At 45.8% G+C, this 17,696-nt stretch overlaps 3 protein-coding genes across 4 annotated transcripts in view; 2 read left to right on the forward strand and 1 right to left on the reverse strand.

The window, feature by feature from the left end:
* The window catches only part of TAF5L (TATA-box binding protein associated factor 5 like), a 32,572-nt gene extending 28,989 nt beyond the window's left edge, over positions 1 to 3,583 (reverse strand). Inside the window, exon 1 of one of the 2 annotated variants that reach the window (XM_050769205.1) lies at positions 3,337 to 3,583. The gene's annotated coding sequence lies outside the window, so the exon portion shown is untranslated. Of the gene's footprint in view, positions 1 to 3,048; positions 3,176 to 3,336 lie in introns of those variants that run through there. The other variant, XM_050769215.1, reaches the window with a different exon arrangement.
* GALNT2 (polypeptide N-acetylgalactosaminyltransferase 2) overlaps positions 1 to 17,696 on the forward strand; it is a 1,373,297-nt gene that overhangs the window by 716,260 nt on the left and 639,341 nt on the right. The window lies entirely within an intron of this gene.
* Positions 3,662 to 17,696, forward strand: part of URB2 (URB2 ribosome biogenesis homolog) — a 33,783-nt gene continuing 19,748 nt past the window's right edge. The window contains exons 1-4 of the mRNA XM_050769031.1: positions 3,662 to 3,789; positions 5,048 to 5,186; positions 9,879 to 10,055; positions 12,524 to 15,854. Of these exons, the coding sequence (XP_050624988.1) occupies positions 5,061 to 5,186; positions 9,879 to 10,055; positions 12,524 to 15,854 (3,634 nt within the window). The 5' untranslated portion in view covers positions 3,662 to 3,789; positions 5,048 to 5,060. The remainder of the gene's footprint in view (positions 3,790 to 5,047; positions 5,187 to 9,878; positions 10,056 to 12,523; positions 15,855 to 17,696) is intronic.

Here is a 17,696-nt window from a genome sequence, read left to right on the forward strand (position 1 = left end):
CATGGGCAGACAGGGAACATCCAAGACTTTTTTAATTTTAATAAAAAATAAAAGTAAAATAAAAGTCTTTTTATCTTGAAACAAGGTCTCGCTCTGTCACCCAGGCTGGAGTGCAGTGGCACAATCATGGCTCACTGCAGCCTTGACTGAGCTCAAGGATCTTCCTGAGTCAGCCTCCTCAGTAGCTGGGGCCACAGGCATGCACACCATCACACCTGGTTAGTTAAGAAAAAAAAAAAAAAATTTTTTTTTTTTTTTTGGTAGAGACGGGGTCTCACTACGTTGCCCAGGCTGGTCTCAAACTCCTGTGCTCAAGTGATCCTCCCAAAGTGATGGGATTATAGGCATGAGCCACCACACCTGGCCCTACTTTCAACATAATACTATACTACTACAGGCACAATCTTTCCAAGGAGCTAATCTGATGTTATCTCTGCTAAGCTTAAAAACATTTACTGCCGCCAGGTGCGGTGGCTCCAGCCTATAATCTCAGCACTTTGGGAGGCGGATGGATCACCTGAGGTCAGGAGTTCGAGACCACCAGCCAACATGGTGAAACCCCTGTCTCTACTAATACAAACATTAACCAGGCATGGGGGCACGCGCCTGTAGTCCCAGCTACTGGGGAGGCTGAGGCAGGAGAATCACTTGAACCCAGGAGGTGGAGGTTGCAGTGAGCCAAGATCACGCCATTGTACCCCAGCCTGAGCGACAAGAGTGAAACTCCGTCTTAAAAAACAAAACAAAACAAAATACTTTCAAATGCCTCCACTAGTGTGAAGGATAGAAAAATTGAGTGTCTACTGTGTCATTTCCAGGTTACTCTAATCTGCCTTTGTTTACCTCACTGGACCAATCCTTGGTTCTTCTTACTCTACTGGTGGGTCATGCTCCACCTTCTCCCCTCAGGGGCTCTCCAGTAGTTGGAGGCACTGCCACACTGGCACTGCAACCGGGTTTGACTAAATCCCACCCACACTTTGCAGCTCAGCTTAGTCATCTCTTCCTCCCAAAAGCTTCCTTGATCAGTCCCTTCCACATTCGGACCCAGGGAACAAATCTGTTATCAGAGAACTCAACCCTACTCGTCTGTTTCACACACTACCACTTCGAATACTTAACACTGAGCATACCCGGCGCTAAGAGACTTCGGGCACTTAAAATTAAGTGCTTTACACAGATTGGCTTCTTTAAATTCACAACAAACCCGACGTAGGTAACATTCTTCAGACGGGAAAGCTGAGGCCCAATAAAGTCACACAGTGCCAGGATGGGAACTCAGGCCATCTGGCTGAAGGGTCTGAGCTCTTACCTTCTATAGCATCTTGCTGCTCAAAGGATTCTATATATGACCAGGGGCTTCCTGAGAGAGTACAACAGTGAATGCTTACTAGATGCTTGCTGAGAGAATGATCAGAACACTTACTACCTGAGAAGCCACCAGTCACATACAAAATAGGCTGGAAACTTGACTTCTAGTACTGTCCATTGAGTAATGCTGGTTTAACAGATGATCCCTAGAGTACCCTTCCAGCAAAATAAATTAGCAAAAACAAAATCCCCTTTCTTTCCCCAGAGATGTCCTTCACAGGTGCTGACATATTGCTTGCAAAGTCAAAAACCAGTTACTGAGTAGTTAAGTGAGGCCTTTACCTAGTTTCACAGTGACAGAAGCTCACATAAGCCTCACATTTAGAGGCAGGAGCAACAAAACTATTCCAAGATACACTTATCTAATCTGTTGATGACAAAGAAAAATACTCAAAACAACCCCATCTTTTAATTTTCTAGCTTAACACTGATTTTTAAGGCAGGACGGATTTACGATTCATTAAAAAATTAGCATGTATTCCATTTAACGCAAAAAACTTAGGACTACAGGGAACCTAGAAGGTATCTGGCAAAAAGGAAATCATAATAGCTAACATTTAGCCATTTTCATATACATCATTCTTTTTCTGGGTACCTTTAAAAAGGTTGTTTTTTGGGAGGCTGAGGCGGGAGGATTGCTTGAGCCCAGGCCTGGGCAACACAGACACACCCTGTCTGTTAAAAAAAAAAAAAAAAATTCCACGTTTAAGTTATTCCTCATCATTGCATTTTATAGATGAGGAAACTACAGTTCAGAGAGGTTACGCAGATGGCTACATGGTTTCCATCCTAGGTCTACTGTCACCAAGCTCTATCCACTACATTATGCTGTTCCAAAGTTTAAAGATGTGGCCAGATGCATTTAACCTATTAGGCACAAAACTCCCTTTCCTACTCCCACTTCCAAGTAGAGCTGTGATCAGGAACTGGGGAGCAGCCTCCGTGTCCTCTCCTACATCCCCAACTCAGGTGTTGGCACACTTGAATCCCCTAATGTAAGACATGCTCCGCCCTTACTGTTCCTCTCAGCACAGCTCCCAACTGCTTGTTAGCAGGAGTCACCATTCCGAGATTTCAATGTGCAAGGTCGGTTTAGGTGCAGTAATTTAAGACAGACACCGCATGGGACTGGCACTCACCTTCTGATCCCAGAACCACAAAGACTGCGAGATCCACATTACAACGACTTTCACAACTGATGGGAGAACTGCATGTAGCGTTCCTGCACTCCACTTCCGCTAAGTCTAAAATGACACCACTGTTTCTAACCATCCACTCACTTCGGACCAACGCCTTATCGAATACATTTTCAAAAGCCTGGCAGCTTCGCGAGCTGGATGGTGAACCCGTCCCACGCCATGGGCGCACCAACCTTACCTTGCTGTCATGAGGCTAAGAGCCCCGAGAGACACTTTGCAGCTCGGCACTCTCCTGCAGCAGCTAGTCTAACTCTGGCTCCCCCGTGTCACACGCGGAGATCGACTCCACACCCACCCACGCACGATCACCATGTGCAAAGTTGAATCCCGACTTCGCCGCAAAGACATTTCCTTTTCCCCTACGTGCAAAGGAGCTGTGGAGCCGTGCTCCCTGCCTGGCTGTCGGGAACTGGGATACCTTCCCCGCGGGCGCCCGCCACCTCCTCCCCGAGCCCGGCATCCAAGCCGCAGGACCCACCCCTGCGCAGGAACGCGACGCCCGTCCAGGTGTAGCCGCCGACTGCAGGCCACGCCGCCGGCCGCAGCCCGCGACTCGGGAGGCCGAGGGCGGAGGCGCGGCCGCCGCGCCCGCGCAGAGCCGCTCACCGCCCCCCCGCCCCGCCTCCCGCGCCCCACCCCCACCGCCCGCCGGCGGGAGCCAAGGCGCGCCCAGCCGAGGCCCCACCGCCCCCGCCCCCGCCCCGCGCGCGCGCGCGCGCGCCTCGCGACCCTCCCGGCCCTCCCCGCCCGTGCGCCCAGCACTCACTGAACATCCCAGGCGGCTCCGGCTCCCCCCGCCGCCGCCGCCTCCGGGATCGGGTTGCTTCCGCCTCCGTCGTCTCTGCCGCAGGGTCTCGCTCCGATGGTCGGCTCAGCTGGGCCCCCGCGCCCCGCGCCCCGCCGCCCCCGCCGCCGCTCTGGGCGGCCGCTCCATGACTGACTGACACGGAGCGGGCCGCGGGCTGGGCCGCTCGGGCCTCCAACGCGCAACCGTCTCCTCCAATGGGCGAGGCGCCTCGGCGCTCGGCTGGCGACGCCTGGCGTGCGTGCCGCCCCTCCCCGCTGCGCCGCCGGCGTCGGGCGGAAGGAGCGCGGGGCCCGGTCCCACGTGGTGGGGCTGCGGGACCGGGACAGCAGCCGCCGCCGCCGCTGCCGCCGTCCTCCGCCGTCTACCCGGAGCTGTCTCGAGGTCAGCCCCCTACCGGTCCCGGGTCCCGAGGTGAGTCCCTACCCGCGGTGAGCTCCTACCTGCAGCCAGGTTCCGATGTGAGTCCCCAACCCGGGGCTGGTCCTGAGGAGAGCTCCCTACCTGAGGCCGGGCCCGGGATGGGGGTCCCCCAACCCTGCCCAGTTCCGGTGCCGCCAGCAGACTCTGGGCGAGAGCCGACTGGGCACGCTCCATTCGCGAAGGCAAACTCCCTCCGGGCATCTAGCTGCTCTCCCCTGGTTCTTGTTGCTTGGTGTCTTTCTGCTGGGCAGGGAGTGCTGGCAGGGCTGTGCTGTCCGCCCTGGACTTCGCATTGCTCGGTAAGGGCGGTTGCAGGCCCGGAGAGCCGAACTTTGGCGGAGCTGGGGAGAGCATCTCGGTTGTCTTTGTAGCCAGTTCAGCAAACACCTGTTATGCACTTTGTAGCTGTCGCGGTGGCGGTCTATGGTATTGAACTTAGAAGTCAGGCATCGTTGAATTCGTTTTGGACATTTTGACAAAATAGGAAAACTGACAGCACTTGATGGTTCTTGTTCTCTGCAGTAGAGTGAAGGATAATTTAATTTCTAAAATGAAAACGTCTTAACGTTCCTTTTCTCTGTAACTTTTAGGAAACTCAAAGCCAAGTTTACCAGTATTATAGTAACTGTAGGTGTTTGGTATGTTTGCTATCCCCGAGACCTAACGGTTTTTTGTTTTCTATTTTTAGTCTTTTCCTTGTGCAAGTATCTCTTGTATGTTTTTTGAAGTGTGTATGTGCGTTGTAAATTTATACGTGACTGAATAAAAGTCTTAGCGGAAGGTTACTGTTGCAGCTGAAATAACAGTATTCCTTTGGGGATTTCTTTTTCACTTGGAGACACATTACTTTCTCCAGATATTGCTTATGTATCTTTTCCTCTTTCAATTTGAAACCATGTATGAATGACTCTTTCCACAAGTAATGTAAACAATGATATTGGCCTTGTTGAATTCCTACACACTCACCTTTGTGGAAGTGATGTTTGATCACAGTTGGAATACATATAGTCCATCTTCTGTGTGTGCAGTCCATCTTTTGCTTGCTTTTGTCTGAATTTCCCCCAGAAAATTCATGGAGTCAAGTATCTTGTATGTAGATTTACCCCGACAAATCTGTTGATTCATTAAAAACTTTTAAAAGAATACATATTAGGTAAACAATAAGATGCAATATTGTTGGCTTTCTGGTGCCTCCTCAGTCTGACCTTGTTATAGTATTTTTTTTTTTTCCATTGTTTTTAAATTGTAGATAAAGCCTAGCCATGGCTGCTGTTTATTCTGGCATTTCCCTTAAGCTTAAAAGCAAGACAACCTCCTGGGAAGATAAACTAAAACTAGCTCACTTTGCTTGGATTTCTCACCAGTGCTTTCTTCCAAATAAAGAACAAGTAAGTTTAATGTGAAACTCATATTTTTACAGTCTGTCAAGATAATTATCACTTGTATAATTTGGATATTGACAATTGGTTAAAATAAAAAAGTAGAGAAAAAGTTGGGGAGGGAACTTTGTTGGAAGTTAAATGTAATGACAATGAAAAAAGTAATCAGTCAGGTACTTCATTAATACTTTTTTTTTTTTCTGTTAAAAAACCTCATTTAGGTTGGGGGCAGTGGCTCATGCCTGTAATCTCTCTTTTGGGAGGCCAAAGCAGGAAGATCGCTTGAGGCCAGGAGTTCTAGACCAGACTGGACAACATAATAAGATCTCATCTCTTAAAAAATATATATAAATATATATGTATATAAATTAGTCAGACATGGTGGCATCTGCCTGTAGTCCCCACTACCTGGGAGGCTGAGGTGGGAGCATCCCTTAAGCCCAGGAGTTTGAGGCTGCAATGAGCTATGACTGTGCCACTTTCACTCCCAGCCTGGGCGATAGAGCAAGACCTTGTCTCTTTAAAATAAATAAATGAACCCACCAAATTTAGCATTTCTTTTGTTTGGAGACATTATATTACAAATTAAGTATATGCATTAATGAACACATGGGTAATTAAGTTACAGAAGTTAGGTTCTAAAAGTCCATTGATAGCTGCATTTGCTTATAAATCTAAAGTGATGTTTCATAATCGGTTGGTGGTGCTTTGCTAAAAATCCTCAGGATTGGATAAAAATTGAAGGTTGGGAAGTAAAGAAATGTTAATATTTGTATAAAGTCATTTTAGAAATAGGCTAGGTACCAAGAAAGGCATTGCATTTTGTTAGAATTTCTCAGGCTTTTTAGGCTAAAAAATAGTTGGCATGATAAACACCAGGATGACAAGCTCATGAAATTGGATTAATACACATCCAGTTCCTGTTGTCAAAGAAGACAGCACAGAATGCGTCCAAGGTGGATGACGTGTGAAGTGATGATCAGGTGTGGTGCGGAGAGCAGCGGTCATAGCCAGTGCTTTCTACACCTGGCTGCACGTGGGAGTCATCCTGGCAGCATGGCCATCACCTGGCAAGTCTGCCCAGGGTGAAACAAAGGGGAGGCTCTAGCAGCCAACTGGATCAAAGTTTCTGCCGTTGTTATACTGAGAGATTTTATTCCTTCTGGCATCTGTCACTGTTCATACTGTTATTGACAGTTCTGGGATCATGAGCTGGGGCCTCACCACCTTTCTTCAATGTTTTGTGAATAAGGAAACACGACACAGTAATGGAACCTGTATAGGCACAGTCCTCCTTTTCATAAAGCACTTGTGTGATTTCATATCAACTGTGTCTGTCTCCCAGATGACGTATAATATTAATAGTATTAGAGGTTAAGCTGCAGGCAATGTGGGGGAAGCCAGGACACAAATCCCAGACTTTGGACTCTTACTTGCTTTTTTGCTTTGTGTGTCTGATACATTCTGTGGTCGTTCTGAGCAGTCTTTGTGTTTCGAACTTTTAAAACTTAGTTGCATATCTCAGAGATACTGCAGGTTTGATTCCACATCACCGAAATAGATCACAATATTGTGAGTCACACAAAGTTTTTGGTTTCCTAGTGCATATAAAATTTATGTTTATACTGTACTGTAGTTTATTAAGAATGCAATAGCATTATGCCTAAAAACTGTACATACCTTAATTTAAAAATATTGCCCAAAAATGCTATTGGTTATCTGAGCCTTCAGGGAGTCATCACCCTGGAGGGTCTTGCCTTGATATTGATGATCTGGGTGGTGATTGCTGAAGGTTAGGGTGACTCGCAACTTCTAAAATAAGACAACAGTGAAGTTTGCTGCATTGATGGAGCTTTTCCTTTCATGAAAGGCACAGCATTTTACCCACAGTGGAACTTCTTTCGAAATTGGACTTCTTCTCAAAACCTGCCACTGCTTTATCAACTAAGTTTAAGTTCTATTCTCAATCCTTTGTTGTCATTTCAGCAATGTTCACAGTATCTTCACCAGGAGTAGATTCCATCTCAAGAAACCACTTTCTTTGCTCATCTCTAAGAACCAACTATCCATTCAAGTTTTATTAGTCCCGTCTTCAGGCTCCACTTCTAATTCTAGTTCCCAGGCTGTTTCCATTATATATGCAGTTGCTTCCTCCACTTCAGTCTTGAGCCCGTCAAAGTCATCCACGAGGATTGGAATCAGCTTCTTCTAAAATCCTGTTAATGTTGATATTTTGACCTCTTCACATGATTCATGAATGTTTTTACTGGCATCTAGAGTGGTGATTCTTTCCAGAAGATCTTCAGTTTGACTTTCTCCACATCCATCAGATAAATCATTATGGCACCTATAGCATTAGGAAATGTGTTTCTTAAATAATAAGACTTGAAAGTCAAAAGTACTCCTTGATCCATGGGTTGCAGAATGGATGTTGTGTTAGCAATCATGAAAACAACATTCATCTCCTAGTCCATCTCCATCAGAGCTCTTGGTCACCCAAGAGCAGTAATCTTCTGATAGGAATCGTTTGGTTCCGATCGGTCTCAACACGGGCTTAAAATCTTCAGTAAACCATGCTATAAACGGATATGGTATCATTCAGGCTTTGTTTTTCCATTGACAGAGCACAAGCTGAGTAGATTTAGCATAATTCTTAAGGCCCCTGGGATTTTGGGGATGGTAAGTGAGCACTGGCTTCAACTTAAAGTTACCAGCTGCATTAGACCTTAATAAGAGAGTCAGCCTGTCCTTTGAAGCTTAGAAGCTAGGCGTTGACTTTCTTCTTTAGCTATGAAAGTCCTAGATGGTGGCTGGGCACAGTGGCTCTTGCCTGTAATCCCAGCACTTTGGGAGGCAGAGGCAGGTGGATCACCTGAGGCCAGGAGTTTGAGAACAGTCTAGCCCACATGGCAAAACACCATCTCTACTAAAAATACAAAAAAAAAAAAAAAAAATTAGCCGGGCGTGGCGGTGGGTGCCTGTAATCCCAGCTATTCGGGAGGCTGAGGCAGGAGAATCAAACCTGGGAGGCGGAGGTTGCAGTGTACCAAGATTGCACCATTCTACTCCAGCCTGGGCGACAAGAGCGAAACTCCATCTCAAAAAAAAAAAAAAAAAAAAAAAAAAAAAGAAGTCCTCGATGACATCTTCCAATAGAAGGCTGTTTTTTCTACACTGAAAATCTGTTTAGTTTAGCCAACTTTGTCTGTAATCTTAGCTAGACCTTCTAGATAACTTCACCTGGAACTTTTATGTTATGAAGATGACTTCTTTCCCTAAACTTCATGAACCAACCTCTGCTAGCTTCTAACTCTTTTCTCTGCAGCTTCCTTACCTCTCTCAGCCTTCATAGAATTGAAGAGAGTTAGGGCCTTGCTCTGGATTAAGCTTTGGCTTAAGGGAATGTTGTGGTTGGTTTGATCTCCTATCCAGACCACTAAAACTTTCTCCATATCAGCAATAGGGTGTTTCACTTTCTATCATTTGGTGTTCACTGGAGTAACACTTTTAATTTCCTTCAAGAACTTTTCCTTTGCATTCACAATTTGGCTAAGTGGCTCAAGAGGCTTGGTTTTGGTCTATCTCACCTTTCAGCATGGCTTCCTTACTAAGCTTAATTATTTGTAGCTTTGGATTTAAAGTAAGAGACATGCAGCTAGTCCTTCCACTTGAACACCTGGAGCCACTGTAGGGTTAATTGGCTTAATTGCAATATTATTGTGTCTCAAGGAATGGGAAGGCCAGAGGAGAAGGAGAGAGGGGAAAATAGCTGGTCAGGGTAATAGCATTTTGGTGGAGCAATCAGGACGCATAGAACATTTATCGATTAGGCTTGCTGACTTAGAAGGACACAGTTCATGGCACCCCAAAACATTTAGAATAGTAACATCAATGATCACCGGTCACAGAGCACCATAACAGATAGAATAAGAATGAAAAAGTTGGAAATACTGGGAGAATTACCAAAATGTGGCAGAGACATGAAGCAGGCACATGCTGTTGGAATAAAGGATCTGATAGACTTGCTTGGCACAGAGTTGCCATAAACCTCCAATCTGTAAATGCAATATCTGTATCCACAAGGCGCAATAAAATGAGGTATGCCTGTATAATCTCAGAAAAGGGGGTAAGACGTGTTAGAGTTTCACCTGAAACTTTTAATTTGCCCTAACAAGACAAATTTGTTTTCCCGTTCTTACCCTTTTTTTTTTTTTTTTTTTTTTTTTTTGAGACGGAGTCTCGCTCTGTCGCCCGGGCTGGAGTGCAGTGGCCGGACCTCAGCTCACTGCAAGCTCCGCCTCCCGGGTTCCCTCCATTCTCCTGCCTCAGCCTCCCAAGTAGCTGGGACCACAGGCGCCCGCCACCTCGCCCGGCTAGTTTTTTGTATTTTTAGTAGAGATGGGGTTTCACCGTATTAGCCAGGATGGTCTCGATCTCCTGACCTCGTGATCCGCCCGTCTCGGCCTCCCAAAGTGCTGGGATTACAGGCTTGAGCCACCGTGCCCGGCCTTCTTATCCTTTAATAATAAACATTTTAAAATACCTGAACACTTAAGTAATATTCCAAAGGTAAGTTTTAAAGGAGAAGTTCGCCCCCGTGGCAATTGGATTTGGTTATACCTGTAATGTCCCTTTGATGTCTAACATCTTTCTCTCTTAGCAAATAAGTTTATTGTCAGTGTATGTTTCCTTCAAATTCAGGTATTACTTGACTGGGCAAGACAATCATTGGTTGCCTTTTATAAGAAAAAACTTGAGCTAAAGGAAGATATTGTTGAAAGGCTTTGGATCTACATAGATAACATTTTACATAGCAGAAAATTGCAGAATCTCCTCAAGAATGGAAAGACCATTAATCTTCAGATTTCCCTAGTCAAGGTAATTCACTCTTCTGTTGTCCTGTTATGTGTTGCATGCATCTCCATTGATTTCTTCTTCACACTGGAAACTTGTTTTAGTGTCAGTTGTATGAAGATATAGGAAATATTAAGGTAGGGGAGAAGCATGTAATATTGTTGGAATTATAATAATACTGTTGAATGTGTATCATAGGCTGTAAGCATTTTGTTATTTAATATTCAAAAAAAGCTTAGAATGATTTCATAAACCGGTCATTGATTACCTTTTTAATTGGAAAAGGTAGCTAGCAAATTATGCTTCTCTGATTTGTTTTTCTTCTTCTTCACCTTTCTTTTGGCCTGGAGGGAGATCAAAGGCCAAAATCTGGACAGAAATTTCCTCAAAGGTTTTTTTTTTTTTTTAACCCCACTATGGCCTTTGAGCCACAAGTGCCACTGGTGGCTTGGCCGGCAACTTGGGGCCTCCACAGTTTTTGACTGAAAGTGATTTTAAAGTCTCGGATCAGAAGTAGGAACTTCATTGTCAAAACGGAGTGTGTTTATACACCACGAGAATAGCTAGATACGATAAAAACTACTACTAATTAGCACTTAATGTGTGCTAGGCTCAAAGAAGTTTCACTTTCCTAAAGTCATATGGCTAGTTAGTGGCAGAGCTGGGATTTGAACCTCACTCTGCCTGAGTATAAAGCCTGGGCTGTGAAGCCATAACACTGCCTCACCCTCATGAGTGTGCAGGCAGAGAGAAAATCATTAGAGGCTAGTAACGGAGAAGAACGAAGGTTGAGCTGCCTGATGGCACATAAGGCTTAACAGTTCTTGAGATTATGTTCCAAACTGGGTCACTTTTGAAAATAATAAACCAGTGGTCACTAAAGTGGCTTGTTTCGAATGGTCTTTTGGAATATGGGAAGAAAATCTTAGAATGTCTCCTTGTTTAAAAAGCCATACTTAATTTTTATTTTTATGTATGCTTCATAATTATATAAAATGTTAGTGCTGTAGCATATGTGGATAATTTATAAATAAATTATACTTATTGAGTATAAATGCAGGAAAAATCAATGAGTTGTATAATCAAAAATTTGGAGATCACTGTAATAGTGCATTGATGTTTAAGGATTTGTCATCTTTGTTACAGCTTTTCCAGAGTAACTTTAAAAGTCCACGACCAGCAATTACTTGAATAGAAATAATAATACCTATCTCATTGGGGTACCTGATAACTTAGCACCTGGGATAGGTTTGGTTCTCAGGTTCCATAAGGCTGGGAGCAAGTCACCTAACCTGTGAGTGAATGAATCTGCCTGGTTCTCATAATTTCTGGTGTTTGTGAATTTTGGAATTTTGAGAGCAGTAGACAATAGATTTGCTGAATAATAAGCAGTAGCAACATAACCTTTGCTTTCCTTTTAAAACATTTTTTTGAGATACAGTCTCTGTCACCCAGGCTGGAGTGCAGTGGTGTGATCTTGGCTCACTGGAACCTCTGCCTCCTGGGTTCAAGCGATTCTTGTGCCTCAGCCTCCTGAATAGCTGGGACTACAGGTGTGCACCACTATGCTCGGCTAATTTTTATATTTTCAGCAGAGATGGTGTTTCACCATGTTGACCAGGCTGGTCTCAAACGCCTGGCCTCTTGTAATCTGCCTCGCACTCAGCCTCCCAAAGTGTTGGGATTACAGGCATGAGCCACCATGCCCAGCTGCTTTCCTTTTTAAAAGAGTGTCTTTCGCTTTGGCTTTTTTAAATAGAAAAAGTATAATTGACTATAAACATGTATTTTTTTTTCTTTTTTCAGACAGAGTCTTGCTCTGTTACCCAGGCTGGAGTGCAGTGGCTTGATTCCAGCTCACTGCAACCTCCACCTTCCCGGTTCAAGCCATTCTCCTGCGTCGGCCCCCCAAATAGCTGGGATTACAGGTGTACGCCAGGTTAATTTTTTCATTTTTAGTGGAGTCGGGTTTCACCATGTTGACCAGGCTGGTCTCAAACTCCTGACCTCAAGTGATCCGCCCACCTTGGCCTCTCAAAGTGTTGGGATTACAGGTGTGAACCACCGTGCCTTGCCTGTAAACATGTATTTTGGACCACAAGGTCATAATTTAAGTGCAATTTTCCTTCTGCCTGGTAACATCTAAGCTCAGTTGCAGGTTTAGGATCCAAGGGAAAGTGATATTTGGCATTTAAGCCCTTTAAAACCCAGCTTTAAAAAAAGGGACAACAAATTTACAAAGGCACAGATCCTTTTCTAGATTTGCATTGGTGGAAGATGGATGTGTGGAGGAATTGAAACAGGTGCTTTGCCTTATTTTGATGCACTAAGCTTATGTCAAGTTTATTGAAATATGGTAATCTGGGCATTTCTTTCTTACCAAGATGAGGGTAAGGGGTGAGTTTGTTGTTTTTTTTTTTTTTTTTTTTTTTGGATACTTTTCTTGTGTATATGGGTTTAAGGTCAGTAATGAATTTTCTTTCTTTCTTCAGATCATAAATGAAAGAATAACTGAGTTCTCTCTTCGGGGTTCCCAAAGAAACATCTGTGCTGTCCTTCGATGCTGCCAGGGCATCCTGTCAACCCCTGCCCTTGCTGTCATCTACACGGCCAAACAGGAGCTGATGGTGACCTTGCTGAGCCAGCTTTGCTGGTCGGCCTGCAAGCAGCCAGAAGGAGCCGTGGTAGCCCAGTTGTTTGAGGTCATTCACCTGGCCCTTGGCCATTATCTCTTGATCCTGCAGCAGCAGGTCAACCCAAGACGTGCCTTTGGGGATGTGACTGCTCACCTGCTCCAGCCGTGCCTGGTCCTGAGGCACTTACTCTCCGGGGGCACATGGACGCAGGCTGGCGAGGGCCAGCTGAGGCAGGTGCTGAGCCGGGACATCAGAAGTCAGATTGAGGCCGTGTTCCGAGGAGGAATTTTTCAGCCTGAGCTGCTGTCATCCTACAAGGAGGAGCTCTTGGACCAGCAGCAAGGGGATGTGAAAGCGGGAGCCATGAAGAACCTTCTGGCTCCCATCGACACCGTGCTCACCAGGCTGGTCAGTGCTGGCTACTGTGCAGCATCCCTTCATACCTCTGTTGTGGCCAATTCAGTCGCCTTACTGTATAAGCTCTTTCTAGAGTCTTACTTCAAGGAGGGAAACCAGCTTCTCTGCTTCCAGGTTCTCCCCAGACTGTTTGGCTGCTTGAAGATTTCACACCTGCAGGAGGAGCAGAGCAAAGCCCTGTCCACATCAGATTGGACCACAGAGCTTTTGGTTGTGGAACAGCTACTAAACTCAGTGGCCAACAACAATATCTATAACATCGCTGCCGACAGGATTCGGCACGAAGAGGCTCAGTTTCGCTTTTACCGGCATGTGGCTGAGCTGCTGATAAACCATGCACAAGCACCCATACCAGCCTGGTTCCGCTGCCTGAAGACTTTGATCTCTCTGAATCATTTGATTTTGGAGCCAGACCTGGATGACCTGCTGGCTTCGGCATGGATCGATGCAGAAGTAACAGAGTTTCGAACCAAAAAAGCCCAGGAGACGCTTATTCATACTGTCTTCCAGACTTATGCCAAACTCCGACAAGTGCCACGGTTGTTTGAAGAAGTTTTGGGGGTGATCTGTCGTCCAGCTGCTGAGACACTGAGGCAGCCTGTGCTGGCCTCGGGCCCCTCCACGGTACTGTCTGCATGCCTCCTTGAGCTGCCTCCGAGTCAGATCCTGGACACGTGGTCCCTTGTGCTGGAGAAGTTCCAGTCTTTAGTCTTGCCCTATTTGCAGAGTGATGCTGACATGGCCCTGAAGTCACTGTCACTGAGCTCGCTGCTGCACTGCATCATGTTCAACATGAGGAGCCTGGACAGCAGCACGCCCCTGCCCATCGTCAGACGGACGCAGTGCATGATGGAGAGGATGCTGAGGGAACTGGTGCAGCCCCTGCTGGCCCTTCTCCTGGACCCCCTAGGCCCAGAGCCAGAGCTGTGGCTGCAGAAGGTCAGTGACTCTGCACTCTTGCTTGCTTACTCCTGGGCCCAAGTGGACGCTATGTTAAGTTTGAACTGTAGCCAGTATCACTCTATGTCTGGGGCCCTTATAGGTGTTGCTGTGGAGATCTCGAACGTCCCTTCATTGCTCCCAGGTGTAGAAACACAGCACTGGAAGAAGCTAGAGAAGTTTACAGCCCAGTTCAGCTCTCTTGGTAGATATTGCTTGGAACAGCTGTACCTGCAGAAAATGAGAAGGACTTTAATGCACACTAGTTTCCGGTCTGAAGAAGCCCTCCGAAGTTTGAGGTGCGATGCTGCCTTTATTATTGGTTCCAGCAGAAAAAGCTTGAATCAGAGAACGATGGCTTCCTGGGATGGCCAAGTTGGGACAGTGAGTGGACTCACATACCCTGTAGCACACTGGCACTTGATTGTGTCAAATCTCACCATTCTGATATCCTATCTGTGTCCAGATGATGTGAGATACCTGGCCAGTGTCCTGCTGAGAACTTTACCAATGGGCAAAGCCCAGGAAGGCTCAATAGAGGAAGAGGCATACGTCACACTGGAAAAAATTTCCAAAGCCATCCTTCATAGCCCTCTCTTTCCAGAGATGCAGTCCCTTCATTCTGCTTTCTTAATGTGCGTAACCGCAAGATGCTCCGGCATTCTGTGTTCTGGTGCCCAGCGTGACTCAGGTCTTGTCAGTCAGCAGCTTCCCTGGCTTTTTGAAAAGGACCACATGGTTGTGGGTCATTGGGAAAACAGATTTGCAAAAGCTGGACCCGAAGGTTTAGAACCTAGAGGAGAAATTGCCAAGAACTTACTATCCCTGGTCAAGAGTGACTTCCCCATCCAGCTGGAGGGAGAGCAGTTGGAAAGCATCCTGGGGCTTTTGGAAGTGATTTCTGCTTTACAGCTGGACAGCCTCTTACCACCCTATCATGTGCATTATTTTCTTCTGTTACTGTCCATGGCCATCACCAGACTAGGATGCTCTTGCTCCTCCTCACTGGCTCTCAAGTTCTTGATGACTTGCTACCAGCTTCTTGGTTACCTGCAAAAGGGGAAAAGTGCTCGCTCTGTGTTCAAGATCATGTATGGTAGTGATATTTTTGAGATTGTACTGACTTCATTGTTCAGAGCTAGTGGTAGGTTCCCTATTGAGATGGATGATCCCACTTGGCTGGAATTCCTCCAAGTGATAGGTACATTCTTAGAGGAGCTAATGCAGATGCTCATCCAAATGAAGCTGAGCTTGTTGCTCAATTTTAGAAAAATCACCACATTCCTCTCTAGTTCCAAACCATACATGGAAGCAGCTTCTGGCAAACAATTGGAAAATCAGAACCCCCAGGGCAGGCAGCTCCTTCTGGTGTCTTTAACCAGGTTGTGCCATGTCCTGGGACCTTTCCTCAAAGAGCAGAAGCTGGGCCAGGAGGCCCCAGCAGCACTGTCTGAGCTGCTGCAGCAGGCTGTGCTGCAGACGGGAGCTGTGCTGCAGCTCTGCTCAGTGCGAGGGGCCCAGGGCTGGCACCTTCCCTCTGTCCTCATCTCATCCGTCAGCGCGCTCTTGGAAGCCGACCTCGGTCAGCACTGCAGGGGTGGAGGAGCCAACATTTCCCACGTAACCGACAGGACGCTGCTCTCCCACGCTGCCCTCTACCAGGGTGTTTACTCTCAGATACTGTTGGAACTGCCAGCTCTTGCGGGACATGATCAGTCTTTTCGGGCAGCCTTGCAGTTTTTGACTCTGTTCTTTTTGGCCCCAGAACTCCATCCCAAAAAGGACTCCGTGTTTACCTCCATGTTTCATTCTGTGAGAAGAGTTCTTGCAGGTAAGATATTTTCTCTTGAGCTAATTCTGTGTTATAGAGGTCTAGTTTCCACTGCTCCCCTTTTTGGAACTGGGAATAAGTGAGCACGTGATGTGTTCAAAAGGTACCACATGTGGACAGTGAGAAGATCTCTCTCCTAGGCCCAGCACGCACGACTTCGTGCCCTCTATTTACATTCTAGGCATACATTAGCAATTACCGCTACAACTAGTTCCCTACTTTCTGTGCAAACAGCAGCCTCCTCCGTATGTTGCTCTGTACCTCAGTTGCTCACTTCTTTTGGAGGTTGTTCTGTGTAAGTTTTTAGTTTTGAAATCTGCTCCTCTTCAGCTTTTTAGCCTTTAACTTGTCCTGGCTGCAATGAGATACATAGATACCTGCATCCTTAGTAGACTCTTATGTATCAGACTTTCAATGCCATAAATTGACTTTAAAAAGGTATAAAAATCTTTCATATCTTTTTAAAAAAGTACAAATCAGAGCCAGGCGTGACAGCTCACGCCAGTAATCCTAGCACTTTGGGAGACTGAGGGGGCAGATTGCTTGAGTCCAGGCAACATGGCAAAACCCCATCTCTACAAAAATTGGCCAGGTATGGTGGCATGTGTCTGTCGTCCCAGCTACTCAGGATGTTGAAGTGGGAGGATCACTTGAGCCCAGGGAGGTCGGTGCTGCGGTGAATCTTGATCCTGCCATTGCACTCCAGCCTGGGTGACGCAGTGAGACCCTGTCTCATTAAAAAAAAAAAAAAAAAAAAAAAAGTACAAATCACTTAATGTCTTTTTTTTTTTTTTCTTTTTTGGAGACAGAGTCTCGCTCTGTCGCCCAGGCTGGAGTGCAGCGGCATGATCTCGGCTCACTGCAACCTCCACCTCCTGGGTTCAAGTGATTCTCCTGCCTCAGCCTCCCAAGTAGCTGGGACTACTGGCATCTGCCACCACGTCTGGCTAATATTTTTGTATTTTTTAGTAGAGACAGAGTTTCACTGTGTTAGCCAGAATGATCTTGATCTGACCTCATAGAGAGTTTCACTGTGTTAGCCAGGATGATCTCGATCTGACCTCATGATCTGCCTGCCTCAGCCTCCCAAAGTGCTGGGATTACAGGTGGGAGCCACCGTGCCCAGCCAAATCACTTAATTTCCAAAGAGCCTCTTACAGTTCCTTGAGGGCAGGACTGTGCCTGCCTTAGTTCACACACACAATCACCCCCACCCCGCCCATATTGGGGTGCTGCCAGGTACAGGTGCTCACTAGACCAAGGCTACCTACGATGTCATCAGAGTGTTTGAGTCTGAAGGCAGCCTTCCAGGCAGCAAACTAGGACCTCATACACAGTCCCAAAGCGAGAGAGCTCATGTCTTCCTGCACAGAGTCGACCTTTACAGCCCCCTTGGTGAAAGGTTAATGGGTTACTAGGCAGCCATTAAAATTAAAATTCTGAAACCTCTTATGAAGACAAGGGCTAGAAATATATAGAAAATATTGTTAAGCAAAAAAAGTACAATATGAAATGTTAAATATGCCACAGTTACAACTATGTAAAATATATATTCATGCAGAAAAGGGCTAGAAAGGCATCCAAAAATTAAAATAATTATTGCATTAACATGTGTTGTATTAGTGCAGTGTAATAGGTTGTGATTGTTGCTATTTTCTTATTTTGTACCACTTTAATGTTGCATTTTAATAAGAATAAATCAAAATACTTTTCTATGATTTAAACTTGCCATAAGCAGGGAATAGATGATAATGTTTTTGGAGGCCCATTTAGAGTTTGTTGAGGTTTTCCTCTAAATATAGTGAAAGATGATTAAGATTTGTTACCTTTATTAGGGTATAC

Source organism: Macaca thibetana, chromosome 1 (assembly GCF_024542745.1).
Source record: "Macaca thibetana thibetana isolate TM-01 chromosome 1, ASM2454274v1, whole genome shotgun sequence".
Classification (NCBI taxonomy): domain Eukaryota; kingdom Metazoa; phylum Chordata; class Mammalia; order Primates; family Cercopithecidae; genus Macaca; species Macaca thibetana.